We start from the raw sequence: 25340 nt of genomic DNA, 5'->3' as shown, positions 1-25340 counted from the left end.
TTTCAGTTATCTAGGAATTTAATTTAACAACAATGGTTACTTCAATAAAACTAAAATGTATTTGGTTGACCAAGCTAGAAAAAATACGTATGCTCTGTTGAAAAAAATGTAGGAAGTTGCAGCTTAATATTGATTTACAATTACGTTTATTTGAGTCTGTGGTTCATCCAATATGGATCAGAGGTATGGGGTTGTGGTGATATTAGCATTGTTAAAAGTTTTCAGCTTAAATATTTTTTAAAATGGTACTGAAGGTTAAAAAGTCAACACCTAATGTCATGTTTTTTTTTGGCGAGCTTGGTGTATTACCAATAGATGTTATAATTAGAAATAGAATATTGAACTACTGGTGTACAATTATTAATGGTAAACAAAAAAAAAAGATAAACTGTATACTTTACAGGTTCATGTAGAGACTCCATCAGAAAATGTAAATTATTGTTCTTGGATTTCATATGTAAAAGAACTTTTAGAGCAACTTGGATTTGCTGAATACTGGTTGAATCAATCAGTATTTTCACCAGTGTATTTCCACAATATTGTACAACAGAGGTTGAAGGCCAGTTTATTCAATTTTGGAATGAAAAAAACTTTGCAAATTTCCAGAAAATGTTTTGTGTTACAGAATATTTATAACAACCTTTGAGCTTGAAAATTATTTTAAAGTTTTACCAACAAATCTTGCAATATCCATTTGTCATTTCCGATGTAGGAACAATCTGTTACAAGTTGAAAGAGGAATATTTTGAATACTGAGCTCAATAACAGGACTTGTTATCTGTGTGATAATACATCTGTAGGAGATGAATTTCATTACATTATAGAATGTCCGTACTTAAATTTAGACAGAGTAAAATATATACCAAATGACTTTCAACAGTCAAATGTAATGTCATTTCAATGTTTATTTCATAGTAATGATAGTACTCTTCTTTTTAAGTTAGCATTGTTTGTACAGAAAATACTTCAAATTTTTTGGGAGGAATAGGCTTTTGTCACTGGCAGTTATTTGCTGGCCAGTTAAAACACTGTTTTCAAACCTGGTTAATTCTAAATGTACACTGTCTTTTATCTTTTAGCTTACAAAATATTTGTATCAGATCTATTATGACCGTAAAACTACTGTTTTATTTTATGTAGGCCCTTTAAGTGTTTGTTTAATTAAATTTGTTGTTATTATAATACGGATGCCCGTATGGGTTCAGTTATAAATAAAATCTTGAAATCTTGAATCTCACAGATTTCCTCCCTTGACGTACATTTAACGTTTACAACCGCTGTGAGGAGTGTGTGAACAAACATTAAAAAGAGATTGGATCTGATAACCAGACTTCCATATCTGCTTCTTTTTCTTCAGTTAGTCACCTGTAAAACACTTATACAGTTGTGTATATTGTATGCACTTGTAAATAAGTCGCATAATTAGCACGAACTTAATGGAGGGTGCACCTATAATTACAAGATACGATAAAAGGCAGATTTATGAAGCCGCAGCCTCTCCCTATACGAATACATGCCCAGTGAGGGTCCGATTTCCCTTTCAGGAAGAAGAAGGTCAGTCTTAACATAAGCACTTTTGCACAGTGCGACGACACGTTTGGTCGCTTTCATAATGAGACTGAAGGAGAAAAAGAAAAACTCCAAGTAGGCAAGATGATAGAATGTGTAGAATAGAGGGTGGGTGTGAGGGAAGATTTGATATTGGTGAAATACTGCTAACTCACTTCTTTACATTTTTAAAGTTAACATTCTAATCAAATAGATTACTAAAGGTCGGGTTTCACATTTCCAGTTCTTATTTCCAGATCCTCAAAGCGATTACCTTTAATTGCGTTCATTTACTATAAATGTTCATTGACATAACGAGGACTGTACCCATGTGCAAACGGGTAGGTATCATTATTTATTTTCATCCATCGTCAGAGGTACCATCAGAAACAGCAACAGGATGCATATAATTGAAATTTTATCAACAAAAATAACTTCCAGGTACACGATCCATTCGTTTTGTAGTTTAGTATGCATAGTTTTACCAGGGAGAGTGCCAAATTCAGTTATCTCATCTTTGAACAAAGAAAAATGCGTCTGCAAACGTCAAATTACATGAATTTCATTACATTTCTTCAAATTTTGTAGTCATATCAATATTATTGAGGACTGATATTTTCACCAGTGCGAATTAATGCATTTTCTCGGACGATTCTGTCTTTAAAATGTTCAACATGCTTAAATATGTGTCATACGTTGGTATTGTTATACCCCCACCAAACATGTTTGAGGGGGGTATATAGGAGTCAGTTTTGTCGCGTCCCGTCGCGTCCCGTCCCGTCCCGTCCCGTCGCATCCCGAAATCTATTATCTCATTTATTACCAAATGGATTTGATTCAAACTTAAAATACATGTTCCACCTAATCATCCACATCATTTGACACAAGGTGCATAACTCTTGACACCAAGTTTTCATGAATTATGTCCCCTTTTACTTAGAATTTAAGGTTAATTTTGTTGTATTTTCACTATATCTCAGTTATTACTAAGTGGATTTGATTCAAACTTAAAATAGATGTTCCACCTCATCACCCACATCATGTGACACAAGGTACATAACTTTGACACCAATTTTTTTATGAATTATGCCCCTTTTTACTTAGAATTTAAGGTTGATTTTGATGTATTTTCACTATATCTCAGTTACTACTGAATGGATTTGATTCAAACTTAAAATAGATGTTCCACTTCATCACCCACATCATGTGCCCACATCATGTGACACAAGTTGCATAACTCTGACACCAAGTTTTCATGAATTATGTCCCCTTTTACTTAGAATTTAAGGTTAATTTTGTTGTATTTTCACTATATCTCAGTTATTACTAAATGGATTTGATTCAAACTTAAAATAGTTGTTCCACCTCATCACCCAGATCATGTGACATAAGGTGCTTAACTCTGACATAATTTTTTTATGAATTATGTCCCCTTTTACATTAAATTTAGGTTGATTTTGATGTATTTTCACTCTATCTCAGTTATTACAAAATGAATTTGATGCAAACTTAAAAAAGATGTTCCACCTCATCACCCACATCATGTGACACAAGGTGCATAACTCTGACACCAATTTTTCATGAATTATGCCCCTTTTTACTTAGAATTTAAGGTTAATTTTGATGTATTTTCACTATATCTCAGTTACTACTGAATGGATTTGATTCAGACTTAAAATAGATGTTCCACCTCATCACCCACATCATGTGACACAAGGTGCATAACTCTGACACTATTTTTTCTTGAATTGTGTCCCCTTTTACCTAGAATTTAAGGTTAATTTTGATGTATTTTCACTATATCTCATTCTGATTGGCTTAGAGCCAAAGGGAAGTAACCTTTTTTTATCTTTTGTACTGAGTTTCTTCCCCTTAAATTCCAGGAATTAGTCTATTTTTAGAAATCCTATTTTTAGATTTTCAATATTTTAGGTATTTTATAACTTTTTTATTATAAGTCCTATGTAAAAAGTAAATACATTTTTCTGTGGTAACATGGGTCGGTAAGACACTTTTTTGTATTCACTTTTAGTGTATCTCTAATATTAGAGATTTAATATATTTACTAGTATTACTATACTAGTATTATAGTAGTATTACTTATATGTGGAAGCCCAGGATGAAGTACTCCAGAGACTAAGTATTTTTAAGATTTCTTATGGTTGCCATTCTTCTGTGACAAGACCGTATGGTGGGGGTATGAGTCACTCCTGTGACAGTTCTAGTTTTTATATACCCTATACAACCTACATGTATATAAATCACACAAGGGCGGTATCGCTCACTCGAGTAAGTACCCGAATAACCAGTGTGAGTCTTAAAATTACGTCATTTTACCACCACGTGCCAAAGTGTACTTTTGTTTTCACTGGCGTCAATATTCATGGAGTGGTTAGAGGATGCAGCAGTTTAGTGCTTACACATTTTATGCTTTTCAATTTAAATACTTGCCACAACATCCAGAATCATCGACAATGATTAAGCAAAAACCGGCGAGTTCGTAGAAACTATAGCGAATTTCGGACAAACATGAATTCGGATAAGTGATAAGTGGGTATAAGCATTTTTCCAGAATTCTGTTGATATTTTTTCACTGTGTCTTATACACGAGTGCGACCTATATTCGGCCAATTACGGTACACAATAGGTGTTAAACACTGCATTGTGTTATAAAGATAGGTTATGTTAATTAGCAGAACTGACGTGACAAGAAGTGTTTGAGACAGGAATTTTATTGCTTTTAAAGTGTTAATTTGTCCAGGGTTTTAAAAATCAGCACAACTTGCATTGTTTTAAGTGAGTTTTTTTTTTTTATTGCGAAGTATGCATTATTGCTAATACATCGTAACATGTGGAAATAAATCTGCTATGTACACGTTGGCAACTTTTGCTATCTAACAAAGTCATTGTGATACTATAACAGATACAAAACAATGCATCGCTTACTTTTGAGTGCGGCTAATTTATGAGCCCGTTTTGCCTGTAGTGAAAATGGTGGCTTATTTTCGAGAATGGCTTATTTCAAAATCGGCTTATTTTCGGGATTTCAGGGTATCATCAATCGGGAAAGAATGGCTTAAAAGCCTCATGAAAAGTGTTAAACACCAGCAAAATAGTTATGAAAACAGTGCTTTTGTTAGCTCAACTATACGTAGTATGGAGAGCTGTCCTACTCGACCCAGCGTCGGCGTCCTTCCACGTCCGCACATTGGTTAAAGTTTTGATGCTCTTTCACTTTATCTCTGTAATTACTTGATGGATTTGCTTTAAACTTAAACTAGTTATTCCTCATCATCACCCACATCATATGGCACAAGGGCCATAACTCTCACACCAACATTTTATGAATTATATCCTCTTTTACTTAGAAGTTTAAGTTTTTATGCACTTCCACTCTGTCTCAGTTATTTCTAAATGGATTTGATTCAAACTTAAAATAATTGTTCCACCTTATCACCCACATCATATGACACAAAGTCCATAACTTTGGTACCAATATTTCATGAATTATGCCCCCCTTTTACTTAGAATTTCAGGTTAAAGTTTTGATGCACTTTCACTCTTTTCTCAGTTATTATGCCCCCCTTCGAAGAAGGAGGGGTATATTGTTTTGCAGATGTCGGTCGGTAGGTCTGTCGGTCAGTCGGTCGGTCGGTCGGAATGTAGACCAATCCGTTTCCGGATGATAACTCAAGAACGCTTGGGCCTAGGATCATGAAAGTTGATAGGGAGGTTGGTCATCACCAGCAGATGACCCCTATTGATTTTGAAGTCTGTATGTCAAAGGTCAAGGTCACAGTGACCCTGAATAGTAAAACGGTTTCCGGATGATAACTCAAGAACACTTGGGCCTAGGATCATGAAAGTTGATAGGGAGGTTGGTAATGACCAGCAGATGACCACTATTGATTTTGAGATCAGTATGTTAAAGGTCAAGGTCACAGTGACCCTGAACAGTAAAACAGTTTCCGGATGATAACTCAAGAACGCTTAGGCCTAGGGTCACGAAAGTTGATAGGGAGGTTGGTCATGACCAGCAGATGACCCCTATTGATTTTGAGGTCAGTATGTCAAAGGTCAAGGTCACAGTGACCAGGAACAGTAAAATGGTTTCCAGGCAATAACTCTAGAACTCTTGGGCCTAGTTTCAGGAAAATTATTAGTTAGGTTGGCCATGACCAGCAGATGACCCCTATTGATTTTGAGGTCATTAGGTCAAAGGTCAAGGTCACATTGGCCAGGAACAGTTAAAACGGTTTCTGATCTTCTTGTCCAAAACCATAGAGCCTAGGGCTTTGATATTTGGTATGTAGCAAAATCTAATGGTCCTCTACCAAGATTGTTCAGATTATTTCCCTGGGGTCAAATATGGCCCCATCCCGGGGTCACATGGTTTATATAGACTTATATAGGAAAAAACTTTGAAAAACCTCTTGCCCAAAACCACAGTGCCTAGGGCTTTGATATTTTGTATATGACATCATCTAGTGGTCCTCTACTAAGATTGTTCAAATTATTCTCATAGGGTCAAATATGGCTCCGCCCTGGGGTTCACATGGTTTACATAGACTTATATAGGGAAAAACTTGGAAAATCTTCTTGTCCAAACCACAAAGATTATGGCTTTGATATTTTGTATGTAGCATCATTTAGTGGTTCTTTACCATGTTTGTTCAAATTATCCCTCTAGGGTCAAATATGGCCCCACCCCAGGGGTCATATGGTTCATATAGACTTATATAGGGAAAAACTTAGAACCTTCATGTCCATAACTTACATCATTCAAATTTGGACCACATGTATAGTTTTGAGTGGCAAGATGAACCTTGACATGAGGTGACCTTGATCTTGACCTAGTGACCTACTTTCACATTTCTGTAGCTACAGCCTTCAAATTTGGACCACATGCATAGGTTTGTGTACCGAAAAAAACTTTGACCTTGTTATTGACCTAGTGACCTACTTTCACATGTTTGAAGGTACAGGCTTCAAATTTGGACCACATGCATAGTTTTTTGTTCCAAAATAAAATTTGACCTTGATTTTGACCTAGTGACCTATTTACACATTTCTCAAGCTACAGCCTTCAAGTTTGAACCACAAGCATAGTTTTGTGTACTGTAATAACTTTGATCTTGAGATTGACCTAGTGACCTACTTTCACATTTCTGAAGGTACAGGCTTCAAATTTGGACCACTTGCATACTTTTGTGTTCCGAAATAATGCATAGTTTTGTGTACCGAAATGAACTTTGATCTTGAGATTGACATAGTGACCTACTTTCACATTTCCGAAGCTACAGGCTTCAAATTTGGACCGCATGCATAGTTTTGTGTTCTGAATTGAAATTTGACATCGATTTTCACCTATTACCTACTTTCACATTTCTCAAGCTACGTACAGCCTTCAAATTTGAAGCATATGCATAGTTCTGTCTACCGAAATGAACTTTGACCTTGAAATGGATCTAGTGACCTGCTTTCACATTTCTCAAGCCACAGCTTTGAAATCTGGACCACATACACATTGTTTTGTACCGAAATGAAATTTTACATTGATTTTGACCTTGAACTAGTCTTGAAATTTGGAACATTCAAAAATGGCTCAGTGGATGGCGCCAAGATCACTCTGTAATCTCTTGTTAGGTTAAAGGTCAAGGTCAGATTAAACCAGAATGGTAGAACTTTTGTTTACAGTGAGCAAATAATTTCTGTTCCTTGTGCAATTACTGAATGCATCAAGGGGGGCATTTCGTGTTCGACGAGCTCTTGTTACTAAATTGATTTGATTCAAATTTAAATAGTTGTTCCACCTTATCAACCACATCATATGACCCAAGATCCATATCTCTGGTACCAGTATTACATGAATTATGCCCCCCTTTTACTTAGACTTTCAGGTTAATTTTGATGCATTTTCACTATATCTCAGTTATTACTAAATGGATTTGATTCAAACTTGAAGTTGTTATTCCACATCATCACCCACATCATATGACACAAGGTGCAAAAATCACTCTTGCACCAATATTTCATGAATTATCCCCCTTTTTGCTTAGAATTATACTTATTTATTGTTCTTTATCTCTCTTATTACTTAATACTTTTGACACAGACTCGAGCTATTATCCAATACCTTCATTCTTATTGGAGTCATTAAACACTAGTGACAGCTCCAGCTTCCTCAGATGTGCCCAGTTTCACTATTCAATATTGAAATAGTTGAGCGCGCTGTCTCCTGTGACAGCTCTTGTTTTTTTGTGCTCTTACTTTTATTTACACATGTTTTTATGTAGTAGCCTCAAGTATAAAGCCATACATTTGGTCTTACAAGTGATGAGTATTTGCTGATACCATTTTGAATGTTGTTTTACTTTTGCATTACATGATGAACACAATGAAAGTTATTCTGATTAGATTAGGTTGTGGTTTTGGAAAAAATTGTCCTTGAAAAATTGTAAAAAGTCCTTGAAAAGTACTTGAATTTTTGTCTCAGATGTTCTTAATGAACCATGACGGTAGAACTTTTTTTGCCAAAAAAAAATAGAGAATGCTTTGGTCTAAGATCACATTTGATACAGAGGTCACTTATGACTGGTAAGTATTATGCCCCTCTTCAAAGAAGGAGGGGTATGTCGGTCTGTATGTTGGTTGGTATGTAGACCAATCGGTTTCTGGGTGATAACTCAAGAACGCTTGGGTCTAGGATCATGGAAATTGATAGGGAGGTTAGTCATGACAAGCAGATGACCCCTATTGATTTTGAGTTCAGTAGGTCAAAGGTCAAGGTCACCATGACCCATAACAGTTAACCCATTTCAGGAGGATAACTTTAGAACGCTTGGGCCAAGGAACATGAAAATTGATAGGGAGGTTGGTCAAGACCAGCAGAGGAATCCTATTGATTTTGAGATGAGTAGGTTTAAGGTTTCTGGATGATAACTCAAGAACGCTTGGGTCTAGGATCATGAAAGTTGATATGGTTGTTGATCATGACCAACAGATGATCCGTATTGCTTTTCAGGTCAGTATGTCAGGTCAAGGTCACAGTGACCTGGAACAGTTAAATGGTTTCAGGACGATAACTTGAGAACTCTTTGGTCTAGGATCACGAAACTTGATAGGGAGGTTGATCATGACCAGCAGATGACCCCTATTGATTTTTAGGTCAGTATATCAAAGGTCAAGCTCACATTGACCTGGGACAGTTTAACAGTTTCTGGAGAATAACTTGAGAATGCTTGGGCCTAGGATCATGAAATTTAATATGGAGGTTGATCATGACAAGCAGATGACACCTATTGATTTTGAAGTCAGTAGGTCAAGGTCACATTGACCCAGAATAGTAGAACTTTTTTTGCCAAATAACTAGATAATGCTTTGGTTTAAGATCACATTTGATACAGAGGTCACTTATGACTGGTAAATGGCCCATAATTATTGATTTGAGGTCAGTATGTCAAATGTCCAGTGCACTGGGACAAAACAAATTCTGTTCCTTGTGCAGTTACTGAATGCATCAAGGGGTGCATTTCGTGTTCTATGAGCTCTTGTTGATTTGAGGTCAGTACGTCAAAAGTCCAGTGCACAGTGACCAAAGAATTTCTGTTCCTTGTGCAATTACTGAATGCATTATGGGGGTATTTCGTGTTCTACGAGCTCTGTAAAGATGTAAAGAAACTTTCAGTTCAGAATGTCATTTAAAGGTGGTCAATCACATTTAATCAACATTTAATGACATTTTTTACTTTTTGTATATTCTGTAAGAGAATTATTTAAGGAACAAAAAGACCGATTACATAGAGTTAGATTCCTATTTGAAATGTATATTTTATTATTTTTATAAAATTTTGTAATTACTCCCCTTTAATATGAAAGTATATAAAAAGCTAGGTATTTCTTTTTATTTCGATACAATGTCTAGTTTTACATTTGCATTTGATAGACATATCAACTATTGAACAATCTGAACCAAAATGCAAGTTTTAAAGCTGTGTGTAGCTTCTGAATTCATTTATTTCCAATCTATCTTGGTTGCGCAACAAAGATAGGCAAAGGGAGGTAATAATTTTTCAAACTTGCGTTTCTAATGAATTCCATCTAAATACATAATTTTTAATGCAAATATTTTACAAATATATTACAATATGTCTAATATTTATACATTTCCTTAGGCAAAGTATGTTTATCAAATTCATACTTATGATAAAATAATTCTATCTTGGTTGGGCAACCAGGATAGGAAAATGAAATTTTAAAAATACCTCCAGTGAAAATCTAATTTGTATTAAGTGTTAAGTGAACATAAATGAGTGTAAATGATCAGATGCTAAAGTTAGGAACAAATCCTTTACATGGCCAAAATCTGATTATCCACCTTTAAAAGAATATTAAAATGGATAATATTAAAAAGTTGGGTTTTTTTTCAGCTCACCAGAGCACAAAGTGCTCAAGGTGATCTATTTTGTCTGATCATTGTCTGGCCTCTGTCGGCATGCGTTGTTCGTCGTCCGTCAACATATGCCTTGTGAACACTCTAGAGGCCACATTTGTGACCCAATCTTTATGAAACTTGGTCAGAATGTTAGTCTTGATAATCTCTAGGTCAGATTCGAAACTAGGTCATGTGGGGTCAAAAACTAGGTCAGTAGGTCAGATCAAAGGAGAAGCTTGTGAACACTCAAGAGACCACATTTGTGACCCGATCTTTATGAAACTTGGTCAGAATGTTAGTCTTAATGATCTCTAGGTCAAGATCGAAACTTGGTCATGTTGGATCAAAAACTAGGTCAGTAGGTCAGATCAAAGGAAAAGCTTGTGAACACTCTAGAGACCACATTTGTGACCCAATCTTTATGAAACTTGGTCAGAATATTAGTCTTGATGATCTCTAGTTCAGATTTGAAACTGGGTCATGTGGGGTCAAAAACTAGGTCAGTAGGTCAGATCAAAGGAAAGATTTGTGAACACTCTAAGAGACCATGTTTGTGACCCAATCTTTATGAAACTTGATCAGAATGTTAGTCTTGATGATATCTAGGTCAAGTTTGAAACTGTCTCATGAGGGGTAAAAAAACAGGTCAATAGGTCAGATCAAAGGAAAACCTTGTGAACACTAGAGACCACATTTTTGACCAAATCTTATGAAACTTGGTAAGATGGTTAGTCTTGATGATCTCTAGGTCAAGGTTGAAACTGGGTCATATGGAGTAAAAAACTTGGTCAGTAGGTCAGATCAAAGGAAAAGCTTGTGAACACTCTAGGGACCACATTTGTGACCCAATCTTTATGAAACTTTGTAAAAATGTTAGTCTTGATGATTTCTAGATCAAGTTAAAAACTGGGTCATGTGGGGTCAAAAACTAGGTCAGTAGGTCAGATCAATGGAAAACCTTGTGACACTCTAGGGACCACATTTGTGACCCAATCTTTATGAAACTTGATCAGAGTGTTAGTCTTGATGATCTCTAGGTCAAGTTCGAAACCGGGTCATGTTGGATCAAAAACTAGGTCACCTTGTCAAATCAAAGGAAAAGCTTGTGAACACTCTAAAGACCACAATTTAAGTTTAAAACTCATGAGAATTAGTCAGAATGTTTGTTTTGATAATCTGTAGGTCTAGTGCGAATCTGGGTCATGTGGGGTCAAAAACTAGGTAACCTGGTCAAATCAAAGGAAAAGCATGTGAAATCTCTAGAGGCCACAGTTGTAACCAAATCTTATGAAATTTAATCAGAATGTTTGTCTTGATGATCTTTAGGTCAAGTTCAACTCTTGGTCATGTGGGGTCAAAAATTAGGTCAGTAGGCCAGATCAACTCTGATGAGCGATATATAGGGCCATCATGGCCCTCTTGTTTAAAAAAAGTTTATAATTATTATTGTTTGGATTTGTTTGGAATACTTCGGACATTGCTTAATACTTTTGTTTGGAATTCTTTGGCATTCTTTGGAATTAACAAGAACTTCCACATTTTCATAATGCTTTGAATTCTTTGGAGTTCTTTGGTATTCCGGTTAGTCCGAAGTACTCTTATTATTTTCCCAGTTTGGTATACTGGTATAGTCCAAGGTATTTCAAACTGTTTCATGTTCCATTTTTATACGCCCGTATTATGGGAACGCCCCAGGCGGGCGGGATGGCAGCCAGGCGGGCGGCATCCACAGACTTTGTCCGGAGCATATCTTCTTCATGCATGGAGGGATTTTGATGAAACTTGGCACAATTGTTCACCATCATGAGACGGAGTGTGGTGCACAAGAACCACATCCCTAGGTCTAAGGTCAAGGTCACACTTAGAGGTCAAAGGTCAAATTCAAGAATGACTTTGTCCGGAGCATTTCTTCTTCATGCATGGAGGGATTTTGATATAACTTGGCACAAATGTTCACCACCAGGAGACTGAGTGTCCTGTGCAAGAACCAGGTCCCTAGGTCTAAGGTCAAGGTCACACCTAGAGACCAAAGGTCAGATACAAGAATGACTTTGTCCGGAGCTTCTTCATGCATGGAGGATTTTGATGTAACTTGGTACAATTGCACACCATCATGAGATGGAGTGTCATGCGTAGGTCCCTTCTTTAGAATTACTTCTCTTTGTGTTATTACTATAAATAGCTTATATTGTAACTTTTCATTACAAGTCATGGGGAAAAATCGCGACCACTTTTCTGTAGTACAACATGCTTTGAGATTTATTTTGACCTATCTCTACCTGGTAAGGATTTTTGTGTGGACTTACCCTTTTTTGTTTTTGGATTTTTTTTTTTTTTTTTTTTTTTAAGATTAACTTCCCTTAGTTGTTACTATAAATAAATGATATTGTAACTTTGTAACTTTTTTTATAATTGACCGTAGGGAAAAACCAAGACCACTTTTCTGTGGTACAACATAGATGTTACTTTCAAATTTTAGGTGTATTTTAAGGTATCTCTACCTGGTAAGGAGTTTTTTTGTGGACTTGTGCTAGTGTAAAGAAATTTGCTGTGACGGGCGTATATTGTGACATTCTGGCACTCTTGTTCAGACTATACACAGGAGTTAGAAAAGTTTGGATTTCTTTGAAAATTTTGACCGATACCAGCAAAGTTTTCCAAACATTTCCCATACTAAAATTCCAAACTATTCCAAAGAAATTGTGTGAGTTTTGTGGAATTTATTTGAATGATTTCTTAGAAAACTGCATTGAATTTTTAATATTTCCAACTCTAGTTTAGTAGCAAGGGCACTATGAGGTCCGTTATTTTGTTTAAATGGGGACACCATGTCCCTTTTTTGGAGTGTGAAATAGGAATAACTTTAAATGACATTTTCTCAGGCACTGCTGGATGAGTTTCCACCAAACTTTGTAACAATCATGTAAAGACCTCTCAGATTTGTTCATATGGCAGCAGTTGTTACCGTTAATGATTCCATTTGTTATACATATATTCAGTGTCAAATGGAACCAATATGACCTTGTTGTTATGCCCCCCCTTCGAAGAAGGAGGGGTATTTTGTTTTGCAGGTGTCAGTCAGTCGGTCGATCCGTCTATCGGTCTGTCGGTATGTAGACCAATCCGTTTCCGGATGATAGCTCAAGAAAGCTTGAGCCAAAGGTTATGAAAGTTGATAGGGAAGTTGATCATGACCAGGAGATGACCCCTGTTGATTTTGAGATCAGTATGTCAAAGGTCAAGGTCACAGTGATCCTGAACAGTTAAATGGTTTCCGGATGATAACTCAAGAATGCTTTGGCCTAGGATCATGAAAGTTGATAGGGAGGTTGATCATGACCAGCAGATGACCCCTATTGATTTTGAGGTCAGTAGGTCAAAGGTCAAGGTCACAGTGACCCGGAACAGTTAAATGGTTTCCGGGTGATAACTCAAGAATGCTTGGGTCTAGGATCAGGAAAGTTGATAGGGAGGTTGGTCATGACCAGCAGGATGGCCCCTATTAATTTTAAGGTCATTAGTTCAAAGTTCAAGGTCACATTGGCCAGGAACAGTGAAGCGGTTTCTGGGCGATAACTCAGGAACACTTGGTCCAAGGATCATGAAAATTGATAGAGAGGTTAATCATGACCAGCAGATGACCCCTATTGATTTTGAGGTCAGTAGGTCAAAGGTCTAGGTAACAGTGACCCGGAACAGTTGAACAGTTTCCAGACGATTAATTGAGAACGCTTGGGCCTAGTATCACAAAACTTGATAGGGAGATTGGTCATGGCCAGTAGATGACCCCTATAGATTTTGAGGTCAGTAGGCCAAAGGTCAAGGTCACATTGACCCAAAACAGTTAAACTTTTCCAGATGATACCTTGAGAACGCTTGGGCCTAGGATCACAAAACTTAATAGGAAGGTTGATCATGACCAGCAGATGACCCCTGTTGATTTTGAGGTCAATAGGTCAAAGTTCAAGGTCACATTGAACTAGAACAGTAGAACTTTTGTTTACAGTAAGCAAATAATTTCTGTTCCAAGTGCAATTACTGAATGCATCAAGGGGTTCTACAAACTTTTGTTACAAAGTATTTAGTTCATATCTGGATGTTTGATTGTGGTGCACTTGAGTCGGGCCTTTTTGACCTTGTCTATAAGAGCATTATGGTACTTAGGTGAGTGATAGAGGGCCATTGTGGCCCTTTTGTTTTTGCTTATCTACTGGCCATCCACCATATTTACGTCTTTAATATGATGATTTTGAAATGAACTTTCAGCTGGCTTACATAGAAGGTTGGCGCCTTGTGAATTTAGCTAATGAAATGTTTGGATTCAATGGTTGGTCTCACTCTGTTACCCATCAGACTATTGGTATGTATCAATTTTCTATAACTTTGTGTCCTATGCTAAATACATGTATTCTTGCACACTGGACTGGGTTTTCCAGTGAATTTACCCATGCCGGCAAAAGCCAAGTGGCACCCTCATGCAAGATGACTGTTAGACGTTGTTAGACGTAGTCTAACACGTGCTTTTTTTTGGGGGGTGGGGGTTGACGTTATCAATAATTGCTGTATTGCAGTCTTCATGAGAAAACACTGATGGACTTGTTCAATAAACAGCGGGGGCAGGCGGTGTCAACAGCCTCCAATCATGCCGATGGTTAGCCTTACTCATTTGTCTTATTGGGATGACTTATTTTGCGATCTGATATTGTCATCCCGCTAACAGGACAGCAACAGTCAGAAGTTATCACGCTGTCCCCAAACGTCCTATTATTTTGGACTATCCGATGGGCTGAAAGGTGTAAGGGTTACGTCTGAATCCTAATCATAGCCTGAAAATTAGTCGGCATCAAAGCCGAAATAAAAGTAAGAAAATATTTCTGATAGTTTTATTGTATTTTAATTTTCTGATAGTTTTATTGTATTTTAATAATACAAGTCACAATTAAATTTGAGAGCTTTGTGCAAAACTTATTAGTAAAACTAATAAAGTATGATATAAACTAGTTTTGCACCAAACCCTTGAGTCTTAGAATATAGTGAAAAATTAAACGAGACTTACCTAGTAAGGTGAAGTTTAGTTGTAATTTCATCAACACAAACTCCTAAGGTCACACAGAGAGTGACGCAGCAGCGCGGACTCATCAGTCTTTAGAGTAGCAGTGAAGATGTTAACGTGTAAACGACACATCTTCACCTTTGGTATTTTTATGAAGATCATAGATGTGGGATGGTTGGGAGGGTGTGTGACCCCTTAGGGAGTTTGTGTTGGATGAAATACAACTAAACTTCACCGTACTAGGTAAGTCTCGTTTAAATTTTCATTTCATCCAAACATACTCCTAATGGGCCTCACAGAGACTTTAGAGATGTTCTTCATAATAATAAATTTCGAATCAATAATAACTACACAATGAAATTTGTAATCATTTATAATTCAACCTGATGGTATGTTAATGCACAGAACTTATGTCTCTCTGATATATAACTACATGTAGTACACCTGTAGGAAATAAGTCTATTGTCCTAGAATTGCATCTTGGACAGAAAACTCTGTCTGCTCAATTGGCTTGTTATAATACCGTCCAAACACCTTTGCATTAGACCAACCTGCCGTATTGATAATAGTCTGCAGTGGTACGCCTCGCAACTTTGCACAAGATGTTGATGCTGATCGGGTGCTATGAGGCCCGAACGAATTGTCTATTCCAGCTTTAAGCATTACCTGTTTCACCCAACGAGAAACCGTGCTTTTGGACACAGGTCCAAAGGACTTTATTGTTGCAATCAACAGTTTTTTATCAGACCTTAGAGTTTCAGTTCTCTGTAGATATTCACCCAATGTACTGACAATACATAAGTTAGTGTCCTGCGTATATGCCTTGAATTGCATTGGAGCGAGGTGTGTGCCCGGTTTAGACTGTTTAAGCAGATGATTTGGCAGGATGGTAATCTTATCATGTGATATCTTGATATCATTTACTTCAATTAAATGTAGAGTTTGGCATCTCTGTGCCAACAATAAAAGAAAAAGCATACATAATTTACATGTTAAATGCAGTAGAGTTGAAACATCCATTGACTTTAGATATTGTAAAACATTGCTGACATCCCATGTAGCGGTATATTTTGGCAAGGCTGGACGGTTTACAAAGCCTCCCTTCATGAACCTTGTGATCTCCTCAAAGCTATTGATATCTATGTTGCTACAAATCTTGAGGAAACTACTTATTGCTGATCTGGCTAGACCAAGTGACCTGTACTGCAGCCCATCAGCATATAAACCTGATAAAAACTCTAAAATATGGTTAACATGGGGTTGCAGTGGGTTTATGTTAGATCCACAAAATTTAATCCATTTTTTGAGATATGTGTCATACTGCCTTTTGGTACTGTCCCTCCAGGATTGGAGTATGAGTTTGCGCGCCATTTTCGGACACCCCTTCTGCGAAGGATCGTCCTGATACATGAAAAACTCCTAATTTGAGTTTTTTCAGAGGGTGTATTCTGTCTGGCATGTGTGGAAGGAACAGAATCCTCTGTGGATTTGGGAGCCGAATAGGTTGATCCATGATGATGCGCAACAGATTGGGCCACCAACATGGCGTTGGCCATATTGGCGCCACAAGAACTGCTTCCGCCTCGTCCTCCTCTATTTTTTGCAGAATTCGTGGGATGAGACTGAAAGGAGGAAAAATATAGTACAAGTGATCTGTCCAGGTTAATGCAAAAGCATCAATGGCTAGTGCGTTTGGGTCAGGCTTTCGTGAAACATATTGCGGTGTTTTGTGATTTAACCTAGAAGCAAACAAATCTATCGAAATGCCCGGAAACCTAATTTCAATTGATTGAAAAATTTCAGGTTTCAGCGCCCATTCCAGGTCATCATTAACTGTTCGCGATTGTTCATCTGCCTCAGAATTTTGTTCGCCTGGCACGTGTGCCGCAGAAATGTGAATATTTCGTGCTATGCACTAAAACCAAATGTCTCTAGCTAAAGCATTCAGTTCATGCTTTTTCCCCCCTAGGCAGTTCACGTAGGAGCAAGTAGTGGTATTGTCTGTAAATACTCTGACATGTTTGTCTGAAATATCTTTACAGAAGGTCAGGATTGTAAATTGAAAAGCTTTCAGCTCTAAAATGTTTATGTGTAAGGACTGTTCCACAATAGACCACTCTCCGCCAGTACGGACATTGTCATTTTTGTTATATGCCCCCCATCCAAGTTTCGAAGCATCAGAATAAAGGACAAGTTTGGGTGGACCTTGTGACACTTTCTTATAGCAGAGGGGGAGGTTGGAAATCCACCATTCTAAAGAGCTATGAAGAGAATGTGGAATAGTAAAGAAGCTGTCATAATTCCCTTTGTGTTTTCCTAACTGGATTTCTTTCACCTTTTCAAGGGATTTGTAATACAACGGGGCATACTGTACTCCTGGTTCGGTAGCTACCAGTTTCCCTATTAACTTGGAGAATTTTCGAATGGTGATTCTTCTCTGAGAGAGCAGACTTTTGCATAACTCTATTACCTCCTGACATTTCTCAGGAGTAAGCCTAATTGTCATAGTGATTGAACATAATAGAAACCCCAGAAACACTATTTGCTGACAAGGTCTTAGCACAGATTTGATAGGGTGGACTGTAAGCCCCAATGAGTCCATAAGCAAAACGGTATCTGTTATGTTTTGCAGACAAGTATCATATGTTGCACCTTGCAGGCAGCTGTCATCAATATAAGATGAGCTGATATGACCAGATTCTCGCAAAGAAGCAAATACAGGTTTTAATATTTTAGTGAAAACCCGAGGTGATGTCGTTAAGCCTATAACCAAAGCAGTGAATTGGTATTTCTGGTCCCCGTGAAAAAATCTAAAATATTTTCTATCTGCTTGTTCGATAGGAATTGAGTAGAATGCTTCTGAGAGGTCAACCGAACCAAAATAACATGCAGGTCTTATGGCATTAATAGCTGACTGAAGGGTTTCCATTTTGAAATGTGTATGTTGCATGTGATACTCATTGAAATGTTTTAGATTCAAGATGACCCGTACTCCATTGTCCTTTTTTGGTCGTATAAATATGTTTGAAATGAACTCTCCCGGGTCAGTGTCAAAGACTTTTTCAATTATCTTGCATCGTAAAAATCGTTCCAGTTCTGTGTTAATTTTTTGCTGCTCTTCGAATGAGAAATTCAGTGGTCTTGGAATGTGTCTCTGTCTAGGCTCACTGTCTAGTTCTACATTATAGCCTTTAATTGTTTGTAAAATCCAGTTATCGCGTGTCAGCCTATGCCAATTTGCTTTGTAAAGTTCTGTTTTGCCAGCCACAAAGTTTTCCGGTGTATTAATTAATTTGAACCCGAAGGTACCTACTGTAATCACATCCTCGTGTGTTGGTATGGACGTCTTTTGGCTTGCCCTTGCATCTTCTTCCTCCTCTGTTGATGTTGTTGTCGTTGAAGATGAGGGGGAGCAGGTTTCTGATTGACAAAACGATGTGTTGATTGGCGCTGATGTTGGTAGGGCCTGCTCCCCTTTCGGAATAAAAAAGGCTTTTGGCGTGAAGTGGTGGTTTGAGTCTTTGGTCCTTCAAGTTTTTTGATGATGTCCGACACGTCGTCTCCGAAGAGAAGTGTTGCAGATGGGGCATTGTCACATGCTGCCCTGTATTTGGGGAGTACCTCCTGTCTTTCCCTGTCTGCTCTGGTAGCATTTGTAATTTTAACATTTAAACAGAGAATTTTGAAAGCGTCCATGATGCATTCAGTTGCAGCAGCATTTCTATCTGATTTTAGAATCCCAAGTGCCTTCATGACGGGAACCAAAGCCAAGGCATAATTTGACAGAGACTGTTGGAGTGTAAAGTCCTTTATTCTGCTATCTCTATCCAAATCACGCCAGAAAACTTTGTTGATTTTAGGCACCTGTAGATTGTCCACATTTCTAGGGCGTTTGTATTTTTCTTTCAGTTGTTGGAGTTTCTCCTCATCCCGTTTGTCTTTGAGTCCCCGTAAAGCTTTGTTTGTTATTGAAGCTTTGTGCTCGCCTACGGCGTCCCCGGTCTGTTCTTGTTCCTTAAAAAATTCGGCAAGTTTGACTAACATATCTGAAGTGCCAGGTGCTCCCGAGTCGGCCATAAATTTCTACAACTCATCGTCCGTATCGGTCTCGTCGTCGTCGGCAGACTCGCCAGACGCCGAAATTAAATGAACATCGGCGGTAGATTTTGATTGTTTCGATGTCGATTCATCTCCTGTAGATTTTTTCCTCAACCGCCGCCGATTCATTTCCAGTAGATTTAGTCCCTTTTGCGGCCGATTCGCCAACCGCGGCCGATTCATTTCCGGTAGATTTCGCCCCTTTTGCGGCCGATTCGTCACCGGTAGATTTCGTCTTTTTCACGGCCGATTTATTGCCGGAAGATTTTCCCCGTTTTGTGGCCGGTTCGTCATCGTTTTCTTCCTCATTTTTTCTTTTCAGGCTATCTACATCCTTACGTATGCCTGCTACGGCCTCCGCAAACGTTTTTATGCTGCTACTAGCTTGCGAAAAAGTGCTTAATTGCCTTTCGAGGGCCTCAACAACTTTGTCCACTTTATTAGGCGCATGCGCACTGGAACTCTCGCCTCCGCCCTGGCCATCGGCCAACTCCATCACGTGACGTCTGAAAATTAATATCCACGTGTTTACCAACTTTCTCAAAAAGATCATCTCAAACAATCGTACGTCTTAAAAGCAAATAAATAAATTTTCTCATACGTTTTTGAGCCGACGACGGTAGCGTCATGATTTGGCCATCGGTACAATAATTTCCCCTTTCCACACGAAAATCTATTTTTAGATTTATCGTGGAAACTGTCTCCGGAGTTTGATGGCAAATCTCTGCGAAACGTTGCCAAACCCGTTAACTGTATTATTTATAATTACAGAAAGTTTCTTATGCTGCCTTGACCTCGATTAGTCTCATTACGTATCGGCCAAATTCCGTCCCGGAACATCGAAGCAGACTTGATGCTCGGTCACGTGGCTCGACAGTTTGGCAACGAACATTTGATAGCAAATGCTCCAATAAGGTTGATAATTCTACTTTAATTGATAGCAATTTGATCCATAACTGCGCAAGATAGCTCGCCGATCTACTGCAAGAATGATAGCATAATGTCGCAGTATTTTACAATTCGAGAGGAACTTCATGACGAAACCAAACAAGAATAATAATTTGCAAGACGATGCAAATGCATAAATCCTGTGAAAATCGGAAAAATAGTCTTACCTTAAGTGTCGGTGGATATCCAAAAAATGAATAAATATATTCCTGTCCGATTTTGAATGTTGTGATTCCAATGAAATTTAAATTAACACAATTTTTGTTCAAAATTTTTCTATACAACTGATAGGCCCTAGCTGAAGCCTCGTTCTGATGAGTTCCTGCTGCTGGCTGCGTCATCTCTCTGTGAGGCCCCATTAGGGAGTTATGTGTTGGATGAAATCTTAGATAAAGGACACTCTGAGTTGTACATTGATACACTTCACTGGCAAGGACTTAGGTATTATCAAAACGAGTAAAATGGGGAGCAGTGGTGTAAAGATTAAGGTGTCGGCATTATTTTCTGTATCACTGGAAATCCCTGGTTCAAGTTAACTTGGTGTGAACCAGATCACATCCAGAGATATACCACAAATCTCAAACAGAAGGACATAAAACACAATCCAAATGTTCAGGTATGCACAATATTATGCCTGAATACTGATAAAATTTAAATCATATGATTATGGGTCATCTGGTTATGAAACATTTTTGAACACAGTTTTACTTAAAACACTAGCACTATTTGTCTGTAACCAGTGAAATATTCAAAAACATTCACAGTGTATCTAATGCAAATTAATGCATTAAACCATACATTTAAAACCTGGGCTAGCTCAAAAGTGCAAATTTATAATAACCATTAAAATGTGACATAATTAGTTTTGTTAACCAAAATATCAAACAGAATCATTGTTATCTTTTGACACCTTTTTATCAATTAACAGTATGTCACTGATAGTGATGTTAAAGACCTTAAGGCAGCTAGCTTTTACATGTCATGTCAAATAGGCTGTTAGGGAGCCATTAAACAGGTACTTGAGTTTCAACATATGTGTTTTTTATAAAGTAATGGTAATGGTAAAAGAAAAATTCAGATATAATACAAGGAAGTCATACATGTATTTAACTAAAGATTATCTAGGTAAATACTTTAATGCTGACTAAATGCTCAAATCTTTGAGCAGTTCATGTTCATAATTACAACAGTGATAAACTATAATACATTAACAATATCAAGCACTGGAGACATAGACAGATACAAAAATACTGAAGAATTTAAATGCTGTGTTTCTTATGGTGATGTTGGATCATTCCAAGTATTTCATACAAATTATATATAATCCCTAGTTGGTAGATTTGATTCATTACAAATGATAAATGTAATAAATTCATGTGTTGCTGCTATGAAATAAACAACTAAAATGATTAAATGAAAAACAAACAAATAGTGTAAGTGATTATAACATGTAATGGTTCACAAAAGGTAATGCTAATGCTAATGCACCCTATGTAATACTAATTTAATGCATTATTTTGACAAAAATGAGTAATGCTAATGCTAATTTAATGCTGATTTTTTCTAAGTAATGCTAATTTAATGCATTACTTTTGCAAGTAATTATTAACAACCCTGGAACTTTCGAGCCCCACTGGGGTCATGACCACGCTTTCTCTTATGACACCAGTACTGGTTTTTCCAGGAAGCAGACTTGAGAGTGGTTCAAATAAGCTTGAAGCTTTCATCACAGTCAAGCTAAAGTAAATTAGTATATATACTAAGTAAAAATTAAAGTTTGAAATGTTAAAACCCCCTACTTTTGAAGTTACACCCCCAGTTTGATGACAGGGGGTATGAAAAAAAAAACACACAAAAAAATCTGGTTGGAACCCTGCTGTGGTCTTGGAATAATTGTACGTGGTGATGAGTTGATGTGCAGAGTGCATGAACAAGGTATGTAGGCTAAAGGTGAAGGTCATAGCAAAGTGAAATTTTATGTCCAGAGGATTAATTCAAAATTATCCAACTTTGAATATAGGTGGTTTGTGATGAGGTAATTAGAGGAGTGCAACAATCCCCATTACTTCTATATTACCATATTTTTTTTGCCTTTTGCCTTAGTATTTAAGCACATGAACCAGGTCAGTAGGTCAAAAGTCAGGGTTAGGTAAGGTCTATTGTTTTTTTTCTCTGGAGCATGACTTAACTGTTCAAGCTATTGACATTTAAACTTAGAATATAGGAAGGTTGCTATGAGAAGATATGTAGATCACATGAACTTGGTTTTAGGGCAAAGATCAAGGTCCCAAATTAATTCAAATGTCAAATCTGTATTTTGTGCCCAGAACACAACTTCAAACCTGTTCATGCCTCCAGATCGCTTGACAAAAAAAATAAAAATTTCTTTTTAGATATCTTAAAATAAATGCTATATTTCTTAAGAAGGCTTTAAAACTTAATTACTGACAAACTTTATGTTTTATTACTTTTTACGATGAAAATCGAAAAGTGTCACGCTTTTACTATTTTGAAGTCATTATTCACTACTTCAGCTGTAGCAATATTGGTTACGATGATGGGAAAATGTCTTTATTGCTGCGGCGGTTTGGGGTACGATTCCCAACGTGGCCATCTTTTTTGCTTGATTTGGAACTTTTAAAATATTTTAGAAACAAAAATTCATATTCTAATGTTCATAATATGACCAAACTTCAGTTTGAAAGAAAGATTATTTTTTAGCCAAATCTGGAGGCATGCTGCTTTAAATGCTAGATATAAATGGTTGGTTATGAGATGTTTGAAGGAGTTCAACAACCTACATTCTTACCACCCCCTCCCACACACATATTGAACCCTCTCCCCCCACACCACCCTCCTTTTTCATGACATGATTGATTTAAGCATTTCCTAGCTGGAAAACTAGGAACAGTCTGAAAGGAGTGCTGTGTCAGGTAGGGTTGCTTGCCAGTAGCCGATATACATATTTTATATACATGTATATGTATTTTGTATTAAAGGAGGTAATTGAAGATAAAGAACCAAAAATGGTAAGAAATAAATTTTGAGAAAAACGTATGATAAAAAAAAAAAAGAGTCCTATTATTTTGCAGATTTTGTGGACCATCACAATGGCAAATATTATGTTGGGATAAGTGCTTTTGTCAAAGTTGTATTGAAGGTTAGTAATTTCTGTCCTCCAGTTTCGAATATATAACCTGTATTTCAAGAGTCCTATTATTTTGCAGATTTTGTGGACCATCACAATGGCAAATATTATGTTGGGGTTAGTGCTTTTGTCAAAGTTGTATTGAAGGTTAGTAATTTCTGTACTCCACTTTCAAATATATAACCTGTATTTCTTCTGTATATTTTGGGGATGGCATAATTATAGTTATCACAGTGTCCATCCATCTGCCTTTAGTTTGTTCATCCTTCCCAACTTTGTTTACAGTCTGTAAACTTTGGACATGTGTTGTTGTTTTTTTTTTAAAAGTCTGTTTTATAAAAAAAAAATATTAATGCTGGATATGGTTTATGTTTGATCTATGTTTCTTTTATTAGCTCACCCTGAGCATTTTGTGGTCACTCACATTCTGTCCATCAAACATTCATCTGTCCATCAACACTTTGTAGAGTGTCAGGTGGAAGTTTATGAAACTTGGCCTGGATGTTCCTTTGGTTGTCTTCTTCCAAATCTGTTCAAACAGTTTCGCTTGTTTGCACATAGGGGCCGCCAGAGCTATAAAAAGAAAAGCCTTCAGACGGCATCTTCTGCTAATCCACTTGTCATATTTCAAAATAATTTCACACAAGTGGTCCTTCTACCTAGTTTATTCATATTATTAGTCCACTACTGGTTGAAAACAAGTTTCGGGGACTATTGGATTACGCTTTTCCGTCATTCCATCCATCCATCCGTCCATCTGTCTGCAATTTCCTGTACGGTCCATAACTCTGTCATTCATCAAGGGATTTTTAGCTCCACTATTCAGAGAATAGGGGGGCTATTCTACTCGCCCTGGCGTCGGTGTCAGCGTGACGCTTTCTTGGTTAAAGTTTTTCGTCAGCCTTTGTTTTTCTGTCTTATCTCTGTTACTATTGCTTATATCTTACTGTAACTTCACATAAACATTGTCCAGTATCAACAAAGTATTTGTAGGGTCTGAGCCCATTTTACCCAAGGTCAAGGTCACCAAGGTGTTATACTTAGGTTATTTTTAAGGTTAAAGTTTTTTGGCAACCTTTGTTTTTATGCCCCCGGCATCTACTGTTGCGGGAGGCATATATTGATTGTCCTGCCTGTTCATCTATCCATCCGTACGAGGTTAACCAAATGGGACCATTTCGTCTGGCATCAATACCCCTAACTAGAATGACTTGATAGTAATGCAGATGTAACCTGTGACCATTCCTCATCTTCAGACATCACCTGACCTCAGTTTGACCTTGACCTTGAACTTGACCTCGTTTTGGTCTTAGGTTGCTTTGTATCAACAAGGATGCCACCGGTGGCATCAAGCGTTTGTTGTTCCTTGTTTCTACTTGTATTTCTTGTTTTATTCTGTGTATTTAAAACCATGAACTGTGTCCATTTAGCTGAAAACATTTATGTTAGATCTCAAAAATCTGATGTTTCATTGGTTATAAAAGATTAACTTTCTGTGTCATTAAAAGAGTAGATTTGATCAAGACTGTTCATGAGTGGTAATGAAAATGTGCAACACCTAGCAACCATTAGCACCTGCTTATAAGCAAAACTCTATTGTACAGTAGCATGGAATTGACTGCATGATCCCAAACAATCAGAAGTAGTCAGGTGACTGTTTGCTGATGTTTAGAATTTTCATAATTCATGTTTTATTATGTCCCGGCATCTACTGATGCGGGAGTCATATAGTGATTGTCCTGTCCATCCGTTCATTCGTCTGTCCGTATGAGGTAACCAAATGGGACCGTTTCGTCTAGCATCAATACCCCTTTCTAGACTGACTTGATACTAATGCAGATGTAACCTGTGACCATTCCTCATCTTCAGACATCACCTGACCTCAGTTTGACCTTGAACTTGACCTCGTTCTGGACTTAGGTTGCTTCGTATCGACAATGATGCCACTGGGGGCATCAAGTGTTTATTGAACGCAGCTTCTTGTTCTGTCATATCTTTGTTACTATTGCTTATATCTTACTGTAACTTCACATAAACATTGTCCAGTATACAAACAAAGTGTGTGTAGGGGCTGAGCCCTTTATACCCAAGATCAAGGTCACCAAGGTGTT

General features: G+C 37.4%; 1 protein-coding gene across 8 annotated transcripts in view; it reads left to right on the top strand.

The window, feature by feature from the left end:
• The window catches only part of LOC123529306 (DNA repair protein RAD52 homolog), a 199916-nt gene that overhangs the window by 49845 nt on the left and 124731 nt on the right, over positions 1–25340 (top strand). For 5 of the 8 annotated variants that reach the window (XM_045309591.2, XM_045309587.2, XM_045309585.2 and 2 more), the window contains 2 exons: positions 14249–14342; positions 23309–23376. In XM_045309591.2, the coding sequence (XP_045165526.1) occupies positions 14249–14342; positions 23309–23376 (162 nt within the window). Of the gene's footprint in view, positions 1–14248; positions 14343–23173; positions 23242–23308; positions 23377–25340 lie in introns of those variants that run through there. The other 3 variants (XM_053521361.1, XM_053521362.1, XR_008366698.1) reach the window with 2 other exon arrangements.

The sequence above is a fragment of the Mercenaria mercenaria genome, chromosome 13, assembly GCF_021730395.1.
Source record: "Mercenaria mercenaria strain notata chromosome 13, MADL_Memer_1, whole genome shotgun sequence".
Lineage (NCBI taxonomy): Eukaryota > Metazoa > Mollusca > Bivalvia > Venerida > Veneridae > Mercenaria > Mercenaria mercenaria.
This window is presented reverse-complemented; position numbering and strand designations above follow the sequence as displayed.